Source organism: Phocoena phocoena, chromosome 6 (assembly GCF_963924675.1).
Source record: "Phocoena phocoena chromosome 6, mPhoPho1.1, whole genome shotgun sequence".
NCBI classification, from domain to species: Eukaryota; Metazoa; Chordata; class Mammalia; order Artiodactyla; family Phocoenidae; genus Phocoena; species Phocoena phocoena.
Genome location: NC_089224.1, coordinates 11,243,288 through 11,266,820, shown reverse-complemented (window position 1 = coordinate 11,266,820; position 23,533 = coordinate 11,243,288). Strand labels below are relative to the sequence as shown.

The 23,533-nt window shown below is 47.6% G+C and overlaps 1 protein-coding gene across 2 annotated transcripts in view; it reads right to left on the bottom strand.

Annotated features, from left to right (window-relative positions):
- Positions 1-10,659: 10,659 nt before the first annotated feature.
- SCARA5 (scavenger receptor class A member 5) overlaps positions 10,660-23,533 on the bottom strand; it is a 111,271-nt gene continuing 98,397 nt past the window's right edge. For both annotated transcript variants that reach the window (XM_065879575.1, XM_065879576.1), the window contains 2 exons: positions 21,214-21,408; positions 10,660-10,796 (listed from right to left, as the gene is read on the bottom strand). In XM_065879575.1, coding sequence (XP_065735647.1) covers positions 10,660-10,796; positions 21,214-21,408 — 332 coding nt within the window. The remainder of the gene's footprint in view (positions 10,797-21,213; positions 21,409-23,533) is intronic.

Here is a 23,533-nt window from a genome sequence, read left to right as displayed (position 1 = left end):
TTTTCAATAAACACTACAGTACTACACAATCCAAGGTTGGTTGAATTTGCGGATGTGGAACTTTGGATATGGGTAGCTGACTGTCAAGTTCACAGCTAATTTTCAACTTCAAGGGTTGGCACCCCTAACCCCAGAGTGGTTCAAGGGTCAGCTGCATTTACATAGCATTTACACTGTGTTAGGTTTTATAGGTAATCTAGAGATGATTTAAAGTATATGGGAGGACGTGTGTAGGTTACATGCAAATCCCACACCATTTAATATAAGGGACTTGAGCATCCTCGGGTCTTGGTATCCATGGGAGATCCTGGAACCAATCCCCCACAGATACTGAGGGACGACTCTATACAGTTCCTGAGCAGAACAGACAGTTCTGTGTGTGACATTAAGGTGTAAGAGACCCCTTACTAGCATTTTTCTTCTGTTTGTGAAACCTATACAGGTTTTGAGGTCATAAAAAATCGGAGCTGGAAGGGAACTGAGAGATCATCTAACAGCCCTTTCATCTAACAAATGTAGGAATTTGGGTCCCAGAGAGGTTAAGTAGCTTGCCCAAGGACGCACATCTAATAAGTGGCAGATTCAGGAATAAAGCCCTTATCTTCTGCTTCCCAATTCAGGGAATTTTCCACTACTCCAGGCCAGATCATACATACAAGTGTCAATTTCTGCACTTGTAATTTCATAGAGCTGAACCATTACTTTAAATGGTAATGTTAATGAATTCCATGAGTCAGTGCTTATTTTCATATTGTGTCAATTAATTGTGGTTTGGGGGTAATTCACTCCAAGGCCCTGGATTATAAAATGCAGCGTCAGCTGTTTTTTCAAGGTAATTCATTCCAAAACTTGGACCAAGGACACCTAATGTAGTTCAGAGTTAGTTGAATTTGTCTCTAAGTGTCCTCGAATTAAAAATCAAGAGTCCTGTTCATTTCCCCCATACCATGGCTATAGGGAAGAATTGTGGCATTGGGCTGGGGTGGAGGGGGGTTCCATGGAACCTGGGGAAGTGGGTACGCTGGGGAATGTAAGGGTCAGGCTTGAGGTAACCCCGCTGTAACCTGGTGGGTGATGTGCTGTTGCGACTGTTTTGGGAGATGGCCTTTCTTTGTAATTGCAGCCAGAGATGACAGTTGGAAGAACTAATGGGATTTCTGACCCAGACTTCCCTTCAGCAATCTGGACTGGGCTCTTACCATCTGGAAAATATCAATTTCATTTGGAAACCAAGAACATCATCTACCTCATCTAGAACTAGTTACTTTCCCAGCCAGGAGTACAAGGAGGTCAAGGAGAAACAGGAAAAAAAAAAAAATCATTCAGCTGTACAAAAACAGCCATTTTGATGCCCAAGGCATTTGGTAATCAGATGAATCTTGGGGCACCTCTGCCATCCAACCTGATCTCTTGAGCTCATCAGAGGAGGCAGATTAGACTCGCACTGCTCTATCTAAGCAGCGTGGCCTTGGGCAAGTGATGTCTTCATTAACCGTAAGAGCTGGAAAGCCTGTCTGAGCTCAGGTAGTCTATTGTTTCAGGCCAGGAAGCCAGATTTAGAGAAATGAAACATCTTGTATTACTTACATTTGTGGAGGTGCCCACCTTCTCTCTGTGCCCTCAGGCTTCCTCACCTGTAAAATAAGGAGGTTGAACAAGATGACCTCTAACACCCTCTCCACCTCTGGCATTCAATGCCCTGAAAGTTCCCGAGAGCCCTGCTACCTGGCAGGTGGAGTGGTCAAGCAGTCTTGGGCATTACCCGGGAAAACAGACCTGTGGAATCTCGGGTCCCAACCAGACCTACTGAATGAGAATCCGCATCTGAACAAAATCCCCAGGCGATTCATACGCACGTTAGAGTCGTCTTTAGAAATCTGGTTGATTTGGGCCCTAGATAGTTTGCGTTCTTTCCCTAAGGCTTTCAAGCCTCATTTTCTCAATAGCCTGCAGGTGTCACCAGAGAGCCGGCAGTGATCTTACTGGAGAGGCGGGAACTGTGTAGAGTTTTTATTCCCCTTTCTTTTGTGTATTCTACCCTCCTGCCCTTCAAGTTCCCGTACACTCTTTGGCCTGTTACCCAGTAAGCTGGAGAAATGGGCTGCAAAGTGTATTTTGCAGCTGTTCACACTACAGGTGCTTCAGTGTCTGCCCTTCCAGAAAAGAACTGGACCTAGGGGACCTCTTGTTTCATGAGTAGACTTCCATGGAGTGATTTTTTTAAGGACCCCAATTCTGTGTTTCCTTGACAATTCAGGCAAATCTGTGGCTGATACTCTAACAATGTAATACTACAATGAGTATACTTTATTTTGGTCCCAGAATTTATTTATTAAGATATGTGTATTGTATTATATTATCGATCAATTCTTACAATTTTAAATTATAATGACCATCTTTCCAGTAAACCAAAGGCTGAAGTCTTCCATGTTATTATATACATGTTATTATTCGTATAACCCTTTAGATCTTTTTAAAAACACTTTTAATTTAACATATTTTTAAAAAATCCTTGTAACATACGGTGTGTAGGATACTTCAATTATAGATGACGATCTTGAGGCTGGAGTTTCATCTCGTACCTTGTGGAAATAAGACTTGGATCCAGGTCTCCTGATTCCATATTCTATAATCTTTCTACTTTACCAAATGGCCTCCCCTAACTATAATCAAATTTCTGCTCAATGAATGATGTCAAGCTACAGTTGCTCACCACTGAGGTGTTTAATTGGGGGGATGTAACATTTTCACCTACTGATTTTTGTTTGTTTCTGTTTTGGGCCGTGCAGCATGTGGGATCTTCGTTCCCCACCAGGGATGGAACCCATGCCCCCTGCAGTGGAATTGCGGAGTCCTAACCACTCCACCGCCAGGGAATTCCCCTACTGATATTTTTCTGAGCTGTGTTAATTCACCAGCAATAACTGATTAGATAATGGAATTTCCAAAGATCTCCTTATGTCTGTGGTTGGGAAGCTGCTACTGGGAAAAATGTACTTTAGAAATAATAATATCCCAAGTACTGTGGGATGGGGTAACAAAGCCAATACCCCCTTGTCCCCTCAACCATCCCTCTACCCAGCCCCCAACACACAGTTCTCTTTCTTCTCTCTCTAGTTTAGAAAGGAGAGGGTTTTTCTTCCTGCCTCTTTCTATTCCTTCTTTTCTCCGATACTAAGCACCTAGTATTTATCAGACCTTCCAGCAGCTGCTGATGACACAGTGGGGACACTGTGGGTGCTGATGTGCTGATGACACAGTGGGTTCCTGCCCTCATGAAGTTGACAGTCTATTGAGGGAATCAGATACCAGACAAATAGGAGTAGTGATGTGAAAAGGAAAGAGCAGGGTACCATGAGAGTGGATAATAAGGAGACATACCCTAGAGTGGGGTTCCGGGAAGACTCCCCCAGCAGCACTGATATTTAGGTGGAGAGCTGAAAGACAGCAACGGTAGGGAGTGGGGCCGCGGAAGGAGGAACTCTCTCTGCAGAGGAAATGGCACACGTGTCGGGACTGTCAGGTAGACTGGAGTGAAGGGGCAGGAGATGGACAGTGGGACAAGATGAGGCCAGAGAGATGGCCTGGGTTCAGATAGTCAAGGGCTTCATGGTTCAAACACAGTACTCCCTGCTCCAAAATTATTGGTGATGAGTCCACCTGTTTATATATTTCAGTGGGAGCATCCTGCTACTATTCATATCTTTTGAGGAGCTTTAAAATATACATTGGGGAAATTCCCTTGCGGTCCGGTGGTTAGGACCCTGCACTTCCACTGGAGGGGGCACGGGTTCAATTCCTGGTCGGGGAACTAAGATCCTGCATGCTGTGTGGTACAGCCAAAAAATAAAAGAAAATTAAATTAACATTGGGATATAGTATTTCATTTTTTTAAACATCAGAATTAAGAGTGTACCTAAAAGTGATCAGACGTCAGAATGAGAGACTGCATGTTTACATCTCATATTCATTCGTGCATTTAACTCGTACTAATTCTAATAGCTTGTTCATATTCTAAGTTTTCTGTGTGTATAAGATCATGTTTCCTATGTATATCACCTGTAAGTGCTTAGTTTTGTTTCTTCCTTTCCACTCCTCACACTTTTAAGTTCTTTTTCTTTTCTTATTGTGCAGGCCAAGATGTCTGGCACATTGCTGAAAGGTAGCAGAGATGGCTGGCATTTTTAATCTTGTTTCTGGTGTTTGAAAGGAAAGTTGCTGATATTTACACGTAAGTGTATTTGTTACGTGTCTTGTAAGTATATTTGTTTATGAGGAATTCCTGTCTATCCTTATTTGCAAAGAGTTTTTATTATTAATGAATACTGAATTTTCATTTATTGAGATAACCATTTACTTTTTCTCCTTTAACCTGTTAATGATTTACATTAGTAGATTTTCTAATGTTAAACCAAGTTTGCATTCCTAGGATAAATCCAACTTGGCATGTTGGACAATGCTTTTTATACTTTGCTGGATTCCATTTGCTAATACGATGTTTAGGGTTTTTGCATCTATGTTGATGCCTGAGATTGGCCTATAATTTTTCCTTTTTCATGTGTTTTTTCTTCTTTTGTTATGGAGGTCATTCACGTTTCATATAATGAGTTTCATAAAATTATCTTTTTCTATCATCAGGAAATATTTGTGTAAGATTCCCACACTCTGTTCTTTGAATGTTTGGTACAGCTTATCTGTTCAACCACCTGTAGATTCTATTTCTTTCAATGTCATTGCAACATACACTACTATCTATAAAAGAGATAACTAATGAGAACCTACTGTATAGCACAGGGAACTCTATTCAATGCTCTGTGGAGACCTAAATGGGAAGGAAATCCAAAAAAGAGGGGATATACGTATACATATAACTGATTCACTTTGCTGTACAGCAGAAGCTAACACAGCCTTGTAAAGCAACTGTACTCCAAAAAAAAAAAATAAATAAAAAAAAAATGGCATTGCACTGATTCAAGTTCTTGGTGCCATTTAGGCATTTAAAAATTACCTGTGATTTCACCTCGATTTTCATCAAAATTTCATCTAAGTTTTCAAAAAATTCATAGACATAAAGTTGTTTATAATATTCTCTTATTTTCTTTTTATTCTCTGCTACGTCTCTACTTTGTCCTTGTTTACATTCCTAACATATTCTTTGTTTGACCTCTTTTTCTTCTTGATCAGTTTTGCCTCAAATCTATCAACATTATTTGTCTTTTTAAACTTCCAGCTTTGGCTCTGTTCATCCACAATTATGTCCATTGCTCACAATTTATCTATCCATTCACCTGTTGCTGGGCACTGATGGACACACAAAAAAATACATTTTTGTGTATTAGAAATAAAGCTTCTATGAACATTAATATATCAGGTCTTTGTGTGAATACGTGCTTTTATTTCTCTTCCATAAAAACCTAGGACTGAAATGGCTAGATTGTATGGCAGGTATATAAGTAACCTTATAGAATTCTGGCACTATCATTGCTTGTGTTACATAGAGTGTAGTGTTTAAGACTTCTCGGATTCAAGTCCTAACTTCTTCATTTACTGTGTGATCTTCTCAGTGCCCGAGTCTCCCCCACAGAACTGGAATGATTAGAACAGAACCAGTGGTTGTAAAGATTGAAGGAGTTCGTTCTTGTAAAACCCGAAGAACCTGTCCCACGTTAAATGCTAAAGGGACGTTAGCTATTGTTTTTGCTTATGTACTGCTATTTGGAATGAACGGGCATGTGTACTTAGTGTTCAATCATCCTCATTTCCTATTTGTTGATTATTTGCATAACCAGAGGCACCTATGCTGTTGTTAACTCATTAGCAATGAAGATGATTTTTTAAAAAAACAATTGAGCTATTTGTGTTTTGTATAAGTAGCATGGCAGGCAACCACTGTTCCCTCACCTGGGCATTTCCTGTTGTTAGATATTATTGTTCTTGTGTGGTTAATGTTATACTGAAAGCCTGTGAAAAGGATATAAGAGCTAGAAGGTAAGCTCCCTGAGGGCAGGGACCAAATCAGTCTGGTCCTATATCTCCTACACCTGGTCTGGGCCTCACCCGTGGCAGAGACTCAATAGGTATGGATTAAGTGAACATGCAGATGAAGGAAGGGCAAGAACTTTGTCAGAACCATTGCCCTGGGTTTCCACCGGGGGAGAAAGGTGATCTGTTGTGCCTGTTAAAGTGATCTGTATCCGTCAGCAGCGGAAGGATGAGGTCTTCCCCTGGGCCCAGAATGAGCTCTCAGTGACTGGAGGTCCTGGAGGCAACAGAGCCAGTGCACTCGTTTCTGCTTGTTGAGGAGAACAAGATGGGAAATGAGAAAGCACCCATGATGTAGACACAGGCAGAGGCTGAGAGGGAAGCGGACCAGGCAAGGAGCCAGGACATTTTTACCAGCTCTTGGGGACCACAACTCAAGTAGTTTCTGAAGGATCTAAGACTTCCATTTTGGAGACTTGTCTGTTTGAAAGCTGTTTGTCTCTTTCTGAAATTACTTCCTCGTTGCTCATCCTTAGTTTAACTGGGCCAAGTACTGAGGAGAAGCACGCAAGCAGCCCCAGGGAGCTGACATTTGGAAAGAGTCTGAGCGGTCGGGGGCCGTGAGAGAATGTGACAGGGAAGCCCTCTCCCCACCTGGAGAGCCTCTTTCCAGAACTAGTCTCCACCGGATCCTCATGTTGTGCTGAGTTCTAACCTCGAAGGCTCTTCCCTTATGATTCTCTCCCACCAGAAAATACCCACAGGGCAGACTTCCGCTTTGGGCCATGAGAGAGTCCTTACCAGAATTATCCTCCTTCTGTCATAACTAGAAAATTGTCCAAAGTACTTGACAAAATATTTTCAGACTTTGGACCACAGGTAGCATAAGTCTTTGCTCCTTGAGAAAAAGACAGCAAGTGAGGTGAGCCTCCCCTGGCCTAGGTTCCCTGCTGACTGCGGCCAAGTGGCAAACTCGCGGAGGTGAGGAGAATTGGAGATTGGGTAGGCCAAGGTGGCTGGAATTTGCAGGGCACGGTATCCGAGAGTACGGAGCTACGCACAGAAATTTCCAGAAAGGTGTATAGGGTTCCCTTGAGTTGTCCGCTGAATACCAATCTGTGTGAACCCCAGGAGGCCAGCTAGAACAACTTCTGAGGAAGGCATCATTACCAGAGCTCATACAGAGCTGGGAATCGTTCAAGTTCCCTCCAGCCAGGGTGGGAGGATGACCTGGGGGACTGGGGGTCCTCCCAGAAAGCTCCTTAGCCTATTCTAACTGGGGGCTGAGCTGGTGGAGAGGATTCGATAACAAAGCTCCAGTCAGTCAGAACCCATCTCGGCTCCCAGAAGCGAAAGGTGGAGGAGAAGGAGAGGAAAAGGAAGGGAAAGATGTTCCATGGAGGGTTGAAGGGAGAGCGCTTCTAATATGGAGGGTTGAAGGGAGAGCGCTTCTAAGAAGAGAAAGACAGGTGATTCACACAGCTGACATCTTACAGAAATGTTAGAGTAACTGTCAGAAAACAATGTAGCTGAAGAAACCACGGTGCCTATGGTGGAGAACAGTGTAACTCCTTTCCATAATTCAAACCCACTACAGTGGTTGGCTTCACCACAACACACGAAGGCGCCAAAGGTCAGTTCTCGGGTATCTGAGACCAGGGAAAAGCAGTGCCTTGTAGACATTAGAGTGGAGAAGAAGGGCCACCGCCCTTCTCCACGGCACTGAATATAGAATGGGAACCACAGTGATTTGGGGGTGGGTATCACCGGACTTTTTAGAGGAAACCAGGATGCCTCCTTTGTGCATTTCCAGAAAGTCCACTTTTCTCTGTTGACTTCCTTTGGCAAATTTTTATGGCCTACAGGAAGCTTGGGCCATTAGGTTTTCCCACAGGTGCAGCTATGAGTTTGCGGCCAGGACTAGGCGGTGACCTGGGCCATCCCCACACTCTCCCCGGGTCCTGTGCCTGGGAGTTCATACCTCTCGCTGGGTGACGCGGCCCAGTGACGTCACAGACCTTGTACCAACTCCGGACGGTCTTCTTATCTGTGAATGGAACTCCAGATGAGAGCACATCCCCAAGTAAGAACTCTGGAGAAGTGAGGAATTAGGTGTTCTTTCCTTTAATGGCTATGAAAGCAATTCTCTTACAAGCTGGGCCGTGACTATTGTTCTGCTGCTTGGGACCCTTTCCTTAGGTTACCGAATAGGGCTTAAGACATCACGTGCCAGCATGTTCTTGGTCTAGACTGTGGTTATTGACCTCTGGAAGTATTAAGACAGCTTCTCATAAGCCACCAATTCCCGCTGAAAAATTATCAGACGATCCAATTTTCACCCGTCCTCCCCACGCTCACTGGGTTTTCATGAGAAAGAATATGAGGGGAAGCTTGTTAGCAACATGTTTTTAGCTTTATTGAAATTCTTTCTTATAAAAGGTCTGATGTATTTTAGGCCTGGCCTAATTTCCTTTAGTCCCTGAAATACAGGTCCATGGTTATTTTATTTCCATGTCCTCTTAAGTAGGAATGTAAACTAGTAGACTTTTATTTTAAGGTTCAAACACTTATCACCGTTGTTTTTCTTTGATGTAAAGCAAGACTTGTATTTTCCCGAATGAAAAGACCAAGTAAGAAAGTTATGTGGGTCTTCGTTGGTAGGATAACTGGATTCTTTGCCAGAACGGACTTGGGAATTTACGTCGTTCAACGTGACATCTTTCCACCTTGAGTATCTTCTTTTTTAATGCAAAATTTGTAGTGTGCTGAGTTATTTATAGTAAAGAGTGCTGTGTTCATATACGCATACATATATTGGCTCTGGGAAAAGATGCATGAGTACATGCGTGTTATGTAAACATAGCAATTAGTCAGAAGGAGAGTCTCTGATCGTTGGGACATTAATGAATAACAAGCATATGGTTCGCAAAGAACAACCAATAGCACATATTGGTTCAGTTGTCAGCCAGGAACTTTGCTGGTCTTACACCCAGAGGGTCCCAGCTGTCACCTTCCCCAGGCAAGTGGTGCTCACCAGATAGGACAGGTGATTGTGTATCTGAGGCCTGACTGAGTTTGTGTCTCCCTCAAGGGAGGAGGGTCTGCACTCACTTGCTACCATGTAGGTCCCCAGGCCTAGAACACATATATGGCCCAGTCTGACCTCCTCCTCGTGTCAAAAGCAGAATATGATCTCCCCATCACTAGGAAGGGGGTGCAGATTGAGGACTTGCAAAGGCCCACGGCCTCTTCTTCCCCCAGAGATTGTAGGGAATCCTCATTTCCTTTCAATCTTTTTTTTTTTCTTTTAATATTTATTTATTTGGTTGCAGTGGGTCTCAGTTGAGGCAGGCGGGCTCCTTAGTTGAGGCTCGCGGCCTCCTTAGTTGCGGCTCGCCGGCTCCTTAGTTGCGGCACGTGGGCTCCTTAGTTGCGGCATGCATGTGGGATCTAGTTCCCTGACCAGAGATTGAACCCGGGCCCCCTGCATTGGGAGCACGGAGTCTTAACCACTGCGCCACCAGGGAAGTCCCCTCCTTTCACTCTTACAGGCTCCATCAGGACATGTGTTGTCCTGACCACAGGATGACACCCAGAGAGGCCTGGAAGGTTCCATATCATCACCTCCAAACAGCTCCGAGACACAGGTGACATAGCTTCAACCCTGACTGCCAGATAACTGAGGGCTGATCTTGGTTTAACCCAGACAGCCCCCACGTCCCCCCTCCAAACCAGCTTTCCTCCTGTGTGGATGGTTGCCCTGGGAGCCAGTCCTGTCTGACCTCGAACTCACACCCTGTGGGGTTTGGAGTATGTAACCTTCTAGTCACACCCGTTCTGCACCCAAGCTTCTTGCTCGAGCCTGGCCAAGACACAGGAAAGTTCAGGTAGCAACAGTGGTCTCAGTCATTCTCGATCTGACTAATAGGTCAGGTGAAGGGGTCAGTTGAATGCTACCTGGCGGTGACGTGGTACCCACACTAACCTGACTTATAGCAATGCTGCGAAGGGATAAACGAATTTAGCACCCAAGATACTACGTAATAGCACGCGTGGCAGTCACTCAATAAATGTTCCTTTCACTCCTCTTCTCTGAATCCAGACTGGTTCCTGCAGGAGACTCGCATTTCCCTCTGGCTCCTACAGCTGGCCTCTCCTCTATGTCAGTTCCCCCAACTAACAAACGCTGTGCAGAGGCAGAGTAAAGGGGGAAAATGAATCACTCAGTATTGTCTCTGGCTGGTCACAACTCTTGGCCTGAGGTTTGGGAATGATCTGCAGAGTAAACGATCTGGGATGCCTCCCTCCCATCTTCACGGATGCATTTGTGGCCAACATTTATCTGTAACTCACAGACCACAGAGAGCATGGATACGGAGGCCTGATGCATGGTGTTTTAGAAGACTTGGCAAAATGGCGATCCAGCTGACCAGGGCTCCATGCAGGAACCCTGGTGGAAGGGAGAGACAGGCAGTAGATCCCAGAGTTGTGCTTTGGAAAAGATGTCCAAGGAGAGGAGGATGACAGGCCACCATGGGTCCTGGGATGGGAATCCGGGGGGTCTGGGGGTGCTGGGCGGGGAGGCATGGGTCAGGGGAGCCCCGAGCGATGCCCCCACCCCAGGAATGCAGGAAGGAGGCTTGGCAGCTGGGTCCGGACCTTGGGCTGTGCCCACCGTCAGTGTCTCTTGCATGTCACTCCAGCGTCCTCAGCGTGTCCGCAGTTTGTCACCCCCCATTTGGAGAAGCTGCAGTGGAAGATGCTTTCCTCCGTGCCCTTGCAGGCGACGTCATCCATCCAAATCCTCCCTGTGCCTGTGGAGACAAGTCAACACGATTTCTTAGCGGAGATGCAGGAGGGCAGAACAGACAGGAACACTGCTGCCTGTCCTTGACCCGGCTGTCCCAAGCTCTGCTGTCAGTTCTCAAATCTAGTGGTTCCCATCTGCCTTCTCCATTCCACCAAGACCAAATACTTCTTTTCTAGGCTCAGCTTCTTGAGGGCAGAGTAAGAATAATTGACAGTGGAGACGGTGGTATTTACTGAGTAGCCCCTATGTGTCAGCATCTTACACATACGATCTTCATCCATTCTCACCATGGTGCTGTGAGATAGCCATGAATAAACCCTTTTCCTAGATGGGAAAACTGAGGTTCAGATGGCAACTGGTGCAAGGTTGCTCAGCTTGTAAGTGTCAGAGTCTGAACTCAAGCCCAAGTCTTGCTGCCTCCCAGGCCATGCTTTATACGAGACACTTCATAGCTTTTGAGATACGATATCTTGCAGCATTTGTTGATGAATATCCAGACGGGGCCTAATCAGAAGGACAATGTTAGACAGACGCTGGGTTGGACAGATCCAGTGCCCCATAAGTATCTCAAGTATGGCAGTACCAACATTACCTTCAATCTTTTGAAATTTAAAGCAGACGGTCTCTTTCTATGAGCTCAAAACATTGGTACTCGGAATGACAGAGGATCCCAGAATTTAACATTATAACCAGACATCTACGTAATGACAGGCAGAAGCATCCCTAACCACAAGTAATTAGGTCAAGTTCCCAAAATACAAGGTCCCTACGACAATGTAGCTGAGTTTTGTCTGTCTGTTCACTCAGCTCTTAAGGGGACCAACCTACTGGTCTGAAGATGTCCATGCAGGGGAGCCTTTAGCTGGCTTTCCCAAGATTGTACCTGAGTCTCAAGAGACATAAACTTGGCACTGAGGTCCCTTACTGAATGTCAAGGGAATAGGGCAGCTGGGTGAGGCTCCAAGGGAATGGAGAGGGCTCGTCTGGGGTCAGAGGGGTCAGTGGAGAGGGGAGAAGTCACCTAGAGCCCCCACTGATGAAAGGGCAGGTCCATCACCCATGGTTCAGGTGGGCTCTCTGGGCTGATGGCCAAGGAAGGTCTCCAATGGCGGGAGCTCACTTGGGAGCCCTCTGGAAGGATGCCTGAGCTTTAGGCTCCCATCTCCCGTGGAAGCAGTAGCTTAGAGCTTCGCTACACAAAGCGTGGTCCCGGACCAGTGGCGTCAGCATGCCCCAGAGCTTGTCAAAACTTCAGAACCTCAGGCCCCACCCAAGACCTACTGAATCCGAATCCACATTTGAAGCAAGTGGCTCTGCATTGAAGTTTGAGAAGCAGAAATAGGGCTTTACAATAAGTAGAATAAATCTCAATTCAAGTCTCATTCCCATCTAGGAAGACCATTTCAGTTGTAAAACTGGGAAGGGATTCCCGAGATATGAGACTTTTCGTGCTAAAGCTGGGTAGGTTCTGGGTAAACCGGGATGGTTGGTCACTCCAGCACCTTGACTTGTTAGGTCTATGAACCGGCACCAAAAATCATGGGGTCAAAGGTCATAAACTGGGTTCCAACATTACTGACTGTGTCAACCTGGGCAAGTTCAACGAGGTAACATGTATTCCTGTATTTTGTTTTTTGTGCTTTTTTGGCCACACTGCATGGCATGTGGGATCTGAGTTCCCCAACCAGGGATGGAACCTGCGCCCCCTGCATTGGAAGAGCGGGGTCTTAAGCACTGGACCACCGGGGATGTCCCAAGAGAATGTTTTTCTTATTTTTGGCCGCACCATATGTCTTGTGGGATCTTAGTTCCCCAACCAGGGATTGAACCTGGGCCCTCGGCAGTGAGAGCACAGAGTCCTAACCTCTGGACTGCCAGGGAATCCCCAGTTCCTGTATTTTAAAGGGCTTTCAGATGCACCAAAACCCTATACAAAAGGTAGCTCAGGGATTAGTACTGTACCCTGACCCTACCCCCGTTTTCTCCCTGTCCCAAATCTCGGCAGCCAGACAACCTCTCCTTTTAGAGGAATTGTCAGGACTAATTCTTAAAACCCTTAAAACTGTCACCCTTGGATTGCATGGGAAATCTCTCTACAAAGAGCATCAAGGGAGCACCTAAACCATTTCGCTGCCCACGAAATCGACCGCATGAACTAAGCGGTTTGGACATATTTTTCATGCCGAGATTTTCAGCATCTGTTGTCATGGGAATACCAAGCAGTGAATTCAGGAACAGAGCTGGGAGGAGAGGCCTCCTTCTGCTGTCTTTTTTGGACGTTATTTCTTCATCAGAGCCTCTTCCCTAGCCGGATACAGTGTGCCTCTTACACAATAAGCCCTCTGAAGCCGAGCAAACATTCTCAGATTAAATGTCTCCTGGAAAACACATCAGTTTACAAATGACCCTTCCTTGGGCTACAGGCCCAAGAGCTCTGTGGGATTAGTCACATCCAAAACAAATAAAGGAGCAAATGAAGGAGACCGACAAACACAGAACAGGCCCCAAGGTTATGAGCCCAAATGCATACACAGGATCACAAGACCCCAAACTCTAGCTGGTGTTTGGCTAGGGAGCTCTGGCTAACATCCAGTCACGGAAGAGCTAATAAAATGAGAAAAGCGTTGTTAAATCAGCAGCAGTGAATATCTACAGTTCCTGGGACATCGCTGAAGGGCCTTTGAACCCGAAGACCGTTTCTGCTCCTTGCCATGTCAGAGGAGCTAGCACTGTCATGACTCCGGGTACCAATCATCCTTTTAGCTTTAGAGCTGACACCTGATACTCAACGTGGGGCCCAACGACCGGGAAATCAGTATCACCTGGGAGGTTGTTAGCAACACAGAGTCTCGGGCCCACCAGGACGCAAATCAGAGTCTGCATCTTAACAAGATCTCCTAGATTCAGGCATGCATTTAGGTCTGAGAAGCCCTGCTCTAGATTAGGTCTGCTCCTCCGCAGTCTCTCTGTGAGCTCCATAAGATGCCCCATCAGGTAAGCGGGAAAGGGGCTACTCTGCTCCCTACTGTACAGTCAGAAAAATTAAACAACAGGGTGAGGTTTTTACCTTGAGGAGGAAAAACTGGGACGAGAGGCCAGGTCTTCTGACACTTAGAGCTGTTGGAAGGTGATATTGTTGGGATGCGTAAGTGGAGATTTTCTTCTATCCTTATTCATTCATTCATTCAACAAGTATTTTTTTGTTTTGTTTTGTTTTTGTTTTTTTTTGCGGTACGTGGGCCTCTCACCATTGCGGCCCCTCCTGTTGCGGAGCACAGGCTCCGGATGCGCAGGCTCAGTGGCCATGGCTCACGGGCCCAGCCGCTCCGCGGCATGTGGAATCTTCCCGGACCGGGGCACGAACCCGCGGCCCCTGCATCGGCAGGCAGACTCAACCACTGCACCACCAGGGAAGCCCCAACAAGTATTTAAGAGTCTACTCCATGCTCAGCACTATTCTTGGTGTAGGGACTACATCAATGAACAAAAAATGATTGAAGAAAAACACTGTTGGTGGGAATGTAAACGGGTGTAGTCACTGTGGAGAACAGTATGGAGATTTCTCAAAAAACTAAAAATAGAACTACTATATGACCCAGCAATCTGAAAACAACCAAAAACACTAATTTGAAAGATACATGCACCCCAATGTTCATAGCAGCATTATTTACAATTGCCAAGATACGGAAGAAACCTAAGTGTGCATCAACAGATGGATAAAGAAGCTGTGGTATATATATACAATGGAATACTACTCAGCTATAAAAAAGAATGAAATTTTGCCATTTGCAGTAACACTGATGAACTTGGAGGGCATTATTCCAAGTGAAATAAGTCAGACAGAGACAGACAAATACTCTATTATATCACTTATAAGTGGAATCTAAAAACTACAGCAAACTAGTGAATATAACGGAAAAGAAGCAGACTCACAGATATAGAGAACAAATTAGTCGTTACCAGTGGGAGGGGAGGGGAGGGGCAATACAGGGGTGGGGAACAGGGAGGTGCAAACTATTGGCTGTAAGATAAGCTGAAGGATGTATTACTAGGTTGGCCAAAAAGTTCGTTCGGTTAGTGAAACCGTTGTTCCATAAAGTTCTCCGTGAACATGAAAAATGTGTCTTTTATTTTTACTTAAAACTGAACGAATTTTTTGGCCAGCCCAATATACAACATGGGGAGTATAGCCAATATTTGGTTATAACTGTAAAGGGAAAGCAACTTTTCAAAATTGTATAAAAACAAAACCAAAAATCTCTGCTTCATGGAACAAACATTTGAGCTGCTGCATGTTTGAGTAATATTAATAGAAGGAACTGAGGTAGGAAGTAGATGGGCCCCTGGCCTGGACAGCTGGTGTTTGTCAAGGGCAGTAAAATTGAAGCTTTGTTCTCCCCCAGACACTCCAAGGACAAAGTTAGTGGCAAAAACTGAGCTCTGCTGAAGTAAAGAGATAAGATGACTACTCCTGAGGTTAAGAAAAACTCCCTGACTGCACAGGCACATTAAGACTCCTTGGGGGGGTCAAAAAGGAGGGGGTGCCATCCCATAATAAGTGATGCCAAGACCCCCATAGGCCTCTGCAGTGGGATCCATCTTAGCAAAAAGTTAGCACGCATGTTGGGGAGAGTCCTAGGACAGGTCAGGCGTGGAATAAGAAACAAGAAATTGGCCAAAGGTAAACAAAGACCCGGAAGGACTGTCCTAAATAAATGATTTAAATCACCTCTTTACTGCGCTCCTCATTAGAAGACACCTACATCCTTTCTCTCCAGGTGTGTATTTCTGCCTTGCTTCAGTCTCTAACGAACAAACCGTTTTTCTGTGTGCTCTCCCACTTGTTGTGCTGTGTCTCTAATAATAAACTTTGTACGTGCTTTTACAGTTTTTGCCTCCTTGAAACATTCTGGCTTTCAAATGGGGGCAAGAGCCAGGGCCACTTAGCTTCTAGCCTCTGGCCCCTGGTGGTCCAGCGGCTAGGATTCCTGGTTTTCATCCAGGCTACCCAGGTTCAGTTCCTAGGCAGGGAACTAAGATCCTGCTTCAAGCCACCACTCACTGCTGTCTCTCTGAGATCAGAATGAGTTACACTGATTCCTACAGGCTGCCATCTGAGCCTCACACAGGGACAGGCAGGATGGCTATCAAACAGATATTTAAGAGGTAGGAAAACTAAGGCCCCAGAAAGGTAAAGTAACCTGCCCCACGACTATTAAGGGGATGAGATCATGACCCAGGCCATTGATGTCCTGCCAGTCCAGTCCCCGTTCCTTACAAAACCACATACGCGGCACACAGCACAGATCACTAAGCCAGGAGGCTGCAAACCCAATTTGACCTACTGCCTGCTTTTGTAAATAAAGTTTTATTGGAACACAGAGCCTCCCTGCCCCCAGTCTGATTACATTTCGTCTGTAGTTGCTTTTATGCTACAACTACAGAGCTGAGTAGTTGTGAGAGCGACCATCTGGCCCAGAAAGCCCAAAATATTTACTCCCTGGCCCTTTAATGTTTGCTGACCCTTGCACTAAGCCACCTCCCAGTATTTGAATTTTATTTTAGAAAAAAAGGGCAAAAAAAATGCTAATAATATAATTAAAAGAGAACACTCCCAATTCTGTCCACCCACTCCCACCTACAAATCTGTATGCATTTGTACCCCTCCTCAGCTCCTTTTGTCTGTCTCAAAGAAAGATTTTCTTGGCGGGCTCAGGACTAATTTCCCAGCAGTGCTATGGTGGTCTCACGCCCTCCATCTCCTCCTGGACCCTTGCTCCAGCCATCACCCTCCATCTTCCTGATCTGCACTCATTCCCTCTCCAACAGCTCTTGGACCAATTTAAAATTAAAAAAAAAAAAAAATCTCCAAGTCTTTCTCATTTGGGTCTTTCCTTGCTTTTTTCCCAGGGAAACTGATAATTCAATTATTGAGCACTGTCCAGGAAAACTTTTATGGTGCCAGACCACAGAGAGCACTGCCAGGGTGTGGTAGTTTCTTGTATGGCTCTGGGGAGGACACAGGTTTGGCAGGCACAGAAGTTCCTTCCTTCCTTCTTCCCCTCGCCCCCTCCTCCTGTCCCTCCTTCCTCCCTCCCACATTTATCCAGTACCTATCACATCCCAGGCACAGTCCCGGGTTTTGGAGCTCTGCCCTCAAGGTGTTCCCACATACCCCAGCGATCAGGAGCGTGTGAGAGGTACGCGCAGAAGATGCCACGGGAGCAGAGGGGGTATCTACATCACGGGCTGGGGTGGAGCGGCAAAGCTCCCCTCCGGAGGTGATCATTGAGCTGACTTTAAAAGCTGAGGAGGAATTAGCTAGGTGAAGAGGAGGGAAAGGCATTCCAGACCCAAGGAACAGCACGTGAGGGGATACAGAGCCGGGAAACAGCTGTGTGAGCTCAGAGGCTACACGTGGGCGCACGCAGCTAAGGGATGCGTCGCCAGAGGCGGGAGGTGTGTGAGGACTGGCCTTGGGCACTAAGCTAAGGAAACCAGATTTGATCTTGAGAGCAGGAAAGACCCACTGAGCATCGGGCAGGGGAGTGACAGAGGCAGGAGCGCATTTTAGAAAGATCCCTGGCAGCCAAGAGGGGGACAGGGGGCAGCAGCATGGGAAGCAGCTCATGGAGGACGCCCCCGTCTCCACCCAACAAGCAGCAAATAAATGTGCACCTCAGGGCCTGCACTGTGCTAACTGCTCACCGTATGTGATCTCACTTCGAGTTTGCAATCATCCTGCAAAAGTGGAGGGACTGAAGCCTGGAGAGGTCAAGAAATCTGCTCCAGGTCACCAGCTAGTAAGTGGCACATATGGGATGCTAGGTTGGCTTTGACCCAGAGACTGAGCTCCTAGCCACTGCTCTACCCAGCCCGAGCTCCTAAGGCAAGAGCAGGGGGAACAGAGAGGAGAGGACAGAGTCAAGGGACCAGAGACGTTGACACTGGTAGCATCTGTTAAGACTCAGGGACCCAGCAGATAAGGGACACGGGAGTGGGTGAGGGTGCGAGAAGGGACGAGTCTGCAGTCCTGGCTGGCAGGGCAGGAAGCACAGCCGGAAGAGAAACAAGCGTGGATGGAGAGCGGGGCCGGGGGCTTGGGAGACTCCATGAGGCTGAGGGTGAGCAGACTGGGACTGGGAATCGGGGCACCTGCATGATGCGAGGCTGTGGTCAGAGGGCCGTTGGGACCCGATGCAAACCCCGCCAGCTGCCAGGAGAGGCGGGCTTCCCCTCCCTCTGCCCCCAGCTGCTAGGGCAGGATAGCCCTTCCAACAGTTTAGAATCTGTGAACATGTCTGCCTCCCCCTCTAAACTGAATGTGCTGAGGTCAGAGACTAGGTTGACTCAACTCTGTGCCCCAGTGCTAAGCCTCGTGCCTGCCCATGGAAAGTGCCAGAAGCCGCTGTGGGAAGAAGGGACTGCAGCCGGGCTAGGAGGATGGGTGCCAGGCAAGCCCCACCCCTTCCCCGGCCCCCACTTCCCTCTGTGCACCCATGAGTGACACCTGGCCTGCCTACCTGTCCAGGTCTCGAATATCACGTGACCTAAGTTATTGGATGATGATGGAAAAGTACAGTGCAAATTTGATGCTGATGTGGAAGCGAGCCTGGCTTCCCACTGACTGGTTTAAAGACTTGAGTGGTGGGAATTCCCTAGCAGTCCAGTGGTTAGGACTCGGCCCTTTCGCTGCCGTGGACCCGGGTTCGATCCCTGGTCGGGGAACTAAGATCCCACAAGCCGTGCAATGCGGCCAAAAAAAAAAAAAATCCGGTGGCAATTGTAGAGCTTCCCTTCACACCATATAATACAAAAATCAAGGCAGGATGAAAGAGTTTTAGGCTAACCCTGCCCATGACATTCAAATGACCTAATGTGGCTTCACTAAAAGAGTTTATGATTTTTCCCCTCCAAAGGTTTACTTCCACTTATTAGGGAGAAGCCCTCACTGGAGCCAAAAAAGGAAAACGAGGACCGTTTCCCACTGCTTCTGTTCCTCATGCAAACAGAAATGGCAGTTTTCCTTGAAGAAAACAGGCTGAGACCCAGCACAGAGCTTTAGATGGGAGGGAAGCGCTCTCCCCGAGTGGGCTGCCTTCCGTGGAGCTGGACCCTTTGAACTCCCCACGCGCTGGCCTTGAAGTCGAGAGGCCAGGACGCTGGGGTCAATCTCTCCGCCAGCTGTCACAACACATTTCACAGGAGTCACTTCAGTGAGTGTGATTGTCTTGTCTGCTCGGACTGGGTGGCTTCTAAACAACACACATTTATTTCTCACTGTTCTGGGGGCTGCAAGTCCAAGACCAGGGTGCCTGCGTGTTCCGGTTCTAGGGGAGGGCCCTCTTCTGGCTTGTAGGCTACTGTCCGTCCTCATGGAAGCAGGAGGGAGCTCTCTGAGGTCCCCTTTATAAGGGCACCAGTCCCATTAGGAGGGCTCTGCTCATGACCTGATCACCCCCCAAAGGCCCCACCTTCTGATACCATCACATTGGGGCTAAGGATTCCAACCTATGAATTTGGGGGGGCGGGCGACGGGAACATTCAGTCTGCAACAGTGACTGAGGTCTAAGGGACAAGATTCTGAGCCAGGACTGTGGCACTCCAAAGTGGGCGCGAGAAGCAAGGCAGCCGTGGGGACCCAGCTCTATGTCCCCATCTGAAAAGGATGCCCCTCCTCTCACCATGAGGCCCTTTACCATTTAGCACAGTGGGCTGGGCCGCCATGGTCTCAGGTAAGACAGCAAACGCTCCATGACACAAGTAGTCTCCATAGCGGGGCCAGCGGTCCCTCCACAGGTCACCAGGGGACCTGGCAACTGAATGTGAGTGGGTCAGTCCAAATCCCTCCCCACACCTGCCAGAATGCAGGTCCTCGTGACAGCTGAGCAGAAGTATTTCACATTCCCGGGGCCCAAGCTGGAAGGCACATCACAGAGTCTGTAAGGCCCTTTAAGTTATAGATGGGACACCAAGATGCAGGGTGGAGGGGCAACGAGATCACACAGTCGCGCACAGCCCATTATTACACAGGTGCAGGGAGCACTGTCTTCAAGCAGGTGGGACCATTGTTTTAGTTGTGAGTCAACACAGGTTTCTCTGAGTTCGAGGTCCAATGAAGGGCAAAGCATCTGTGACGGTGAGTATTTATGTTTGAGTGTGAATGTGTGGTGTGCTGTGTGTGTAGCTAAATTGTTATGGGCTGAATTGTGTCCCCCCAAAATTCCTATGTGGAAGTCCTAACCCCCAGGACCTCAGAATGTGCCTGTCTTTGGACCCAGGGCCTTTAAAAAGGTGATTAAGGATAAATGAGGTCATTAGAGGGGCCCTAATCCAATATGACTGGTGTCCTTCTAAGAGGAAGAGACACAGACCCACACAGAGGGATGACCATGTGAGGACACAGGGGGAAGGTGTCCCTCTACAAGCCAAGGAGAGAGGCCTCAGGAGAAACCAGACCTGCCAACACCTTGACCTTGGACTTCTAGCCTCTAGAACTGTGAGAAAATAAATGTCTGCAGTTTAAGTCCTATAGTCTGTGGTATTTGTTACAGCAGCTGAGCAGACTAATAGAGAGAACTAGCCTGAGGGGAAGACACAGTGCTGTGGATAGAGACTGGAGCTGGGGTAGAGCCAACCTCTTTACAATCGGAAAGGGACAGATGGTTCAAATCAGCCGTCTGCCCAGGAAGGGTCTGCACCTCTCCCTCAAACTCTCCTGTACCGTCTAAGCCTGTCAAAGGAAAGCAACCAAAATGGTGAAGACTGCCAAAATCTTTTCCCCTGAGGATGCGATGAAGTGTTTGGAGATCTTCATCTGAAGAAGAAAAGACTCAAAGAGGAGCAGGGACAGCCAGCACAGTGGATAAGAGAACGGACTCCCGAGCTACCTGCTTGGGTCTGAACCTGGGCTCTGCCATTTGCTAGCTGTGTGACCTTGGACAAGTTATCTAGCCTCTCTGTGCCACCGTTTCTGCATATGGAATATAGGGATGATAGCTGTACCTGCTTCCTAGTGTGGTAAGGATTACGTGAGTGAATATTTTTAACATGTTTAGAACCGAGCCTGGCACACAGACAGTGCTATCTAAGCACTAAATAGTAACAAAAATGTAATCGGGACAAATGGGCGTGGGATTAGATAAGAGTCCTGAGATGCAGGGCTGAAAACAGGGGCCAGTAGGAGACCAGAAAAGAAAGGGAGTCAATTCAAGGGAAGGAAGAATGTTCGAATAAGCAGAACTGTCTGAAGACAGACCAGCTCGCTTGGGGGCCGTGAGCATCCCATGGTCATGGCGGGAAGGATCCAGGCAGAGCCCAGCTGACACTGGCAGGACTTCTGTCAAGGGGATGCTGGATAAGAGGGCAGGCCTAGGCCTCCGGGACCCTCGCCCCACGTTCTCCTCCTCCGGGTGCCCTACCTTGTCCGAACTGAGCCGTCCGGTGCACGTCCTCGGCGTTGGGGAAGCCCAGCATGCGGCACACCACGTCTCCGTCCTTCTTGTCCCAGCCGTCATCGCACACGGTGCCCCAGCGCCGCTCATGGTACACCTCCACGCGGCCCTGGTGTGGGCCCGAGCCGTTCACCAGCCGGACCATCAGGGCCTCTATGCCACCTGCCGGGAGCAGCACAGGGTCACGGGTCACTACCCGAGCTGGACATAGTGGGGCCCCACCTGGGGACCCCCCACTGACTCCCCGCCACCACCCGGCATAGGAGAGGGGAGCTGGGGCTACAGCTGAGGTGGAGCCGGCAGCCAGAAGAAACCGTGGTGTCACCCCTGCCCGTTATCACCCCCACCCATCTTCTCTCCACCTTTTTTTTTAAATAGACTTTATTTTTTTTTAATAGTAAAATTGAGAAGGAGGTACAAATATTTCCCATAAACCTCCTATCCCCCCAGCCCCCTTTACCACTATCAACACCTCCACCACGGCGGTAATCTGTGAACCCACAATGACACGGCATGATCACCCAGGGTTCACTCTTGGTGTTGTCCATTCTATGCTTTGGGCAAATGTCTAATGACATGTCTCCATCATTACAGTGTCCTACAGGGCGGTTTCACTGCCCTAAAAATCCCCTGTGTTCCACCTATTCACCTGCCACCCCACCTCCAAACCCCTGGCAACCACTGATCTTTCTCCTGTCCCCATAGTTTTGCCCTTCCCAGAATGTCATATACTTGGAATCATATGGTATGTAGTCTTTTCAGATTGGCCTCTTTCACTTAGTCATATGCATTTAAGGTTCCTCCATGTCTTTTCATGGCTTGATAGCGCCATTTCTTTCTAGCACTGAATAATATTCCATTGTCTGGATGTACCACAGTTTAGTTATCCATTCACCCACTGAAGGACCTCTTGGAAGGAATTATGAATAAAGCTGTTACAAACATTCCTGTGCAGATTTCTCTGTAGACATAAGTTTTCAGCTCATTTGGGTAAATACCAAGGAGCAGAATTGTTGGATTCCTCTCTACCTTTTGACACCTGGTGACCAGCAGTCAGGCCTGCCAGAGCGGAGGGTGAAGGGGAACAGAGGAAATCAAGGGATGGTCAAGGCTTTGTGAACAGGTGGCCCTGCTGCATGGTTTAGTAGGTGGAGAGGTCCCCCAGGAGTGTCTCAGCCCTGTGCTGTCATCTGTGTCCACCTTCCCACTAGGCTGTCAGCACGAAAGTGTCTGAAGCCAGACAGACCTGGGTGTGAATTCTGGCTCTGTCCCTTACTACCTGTTAAGTGGGGGACAGTAATTCATCAAATCTAAAAAGCCGCTGTTTTGTAAGGCCCATTACTATTTTACATGCTACTAAGAAGGAAGAAGCTTTGCCAGTTACAGTGGCAGGCTATACATATTGCTACAGGCTTCCAGATTTCAGAGATGTTAAAATGTGTGTCACAGAATCAGTGAAACACAGCAATAGGTGTAAAGGGCTTAGAACGGCGCCTGGCACATACAAGACTCTTCTTTCTAGAAGAAAGTCTTCTAGACTCTCTGAGGGCATTGCCCCAACTGTGACATGGGGACAACGCATAGGGCTGTTTTGCAGACTAAGTGAAATGACCTGTGTTAAGGCTCCAAGCACGGTGCCTGGAACGTAGTAGGAAATAAGCAAGTCCTAGTTTGCAACCCCCGATCCCCATCTCTGATGGCTGAAGCCCTGTCACGTTCATCTATAAACTCTGTTCAGCACAGAGCTTGGCTGCAGGAAATGTACAGTAAACGTCTGCTACATCGATGAAAGAGTGAAGATTCATTCTTTTGCATTACAAAGCAAGGCGTTACTTCTCCAAGGGGAGCAGCTGAAAAAAGCCTTTGGATCATCTCAAAGCCAGGGTTTGGCTGGAGAGGTACAGCGTCAGGGAGATAGATACACACCATTAGTGCCAGAGCTGGGATGGCAGCTTGGGTCTACCGATGTGTCATCTAAGGTCCTTTCACCAACCTGTCTGCCATGCCATGAGTTGGGGTGGGGGGGCAGGTATCTTCGCCCCTCAGGGACCTGAGCTTGACAAGATATTGGAGTGTTGCCACTTTTGCAGCCAGAAGCCGCCTGGACGTGTGGGGTGGAGACGGGTACAACTGTGCTGTGACACGGGGACAGGTGTGTGATACGATGCAGGAAAACCCTTCCACGAACCGCCAGCGAAAATAGCAAACCTGGACTTCCCTGGTGGCGCAGTGGTTAAGAATCCGCCTGCCAATGCAGGGGACGTGGGTTCAATCCCTGGTCCAGGAA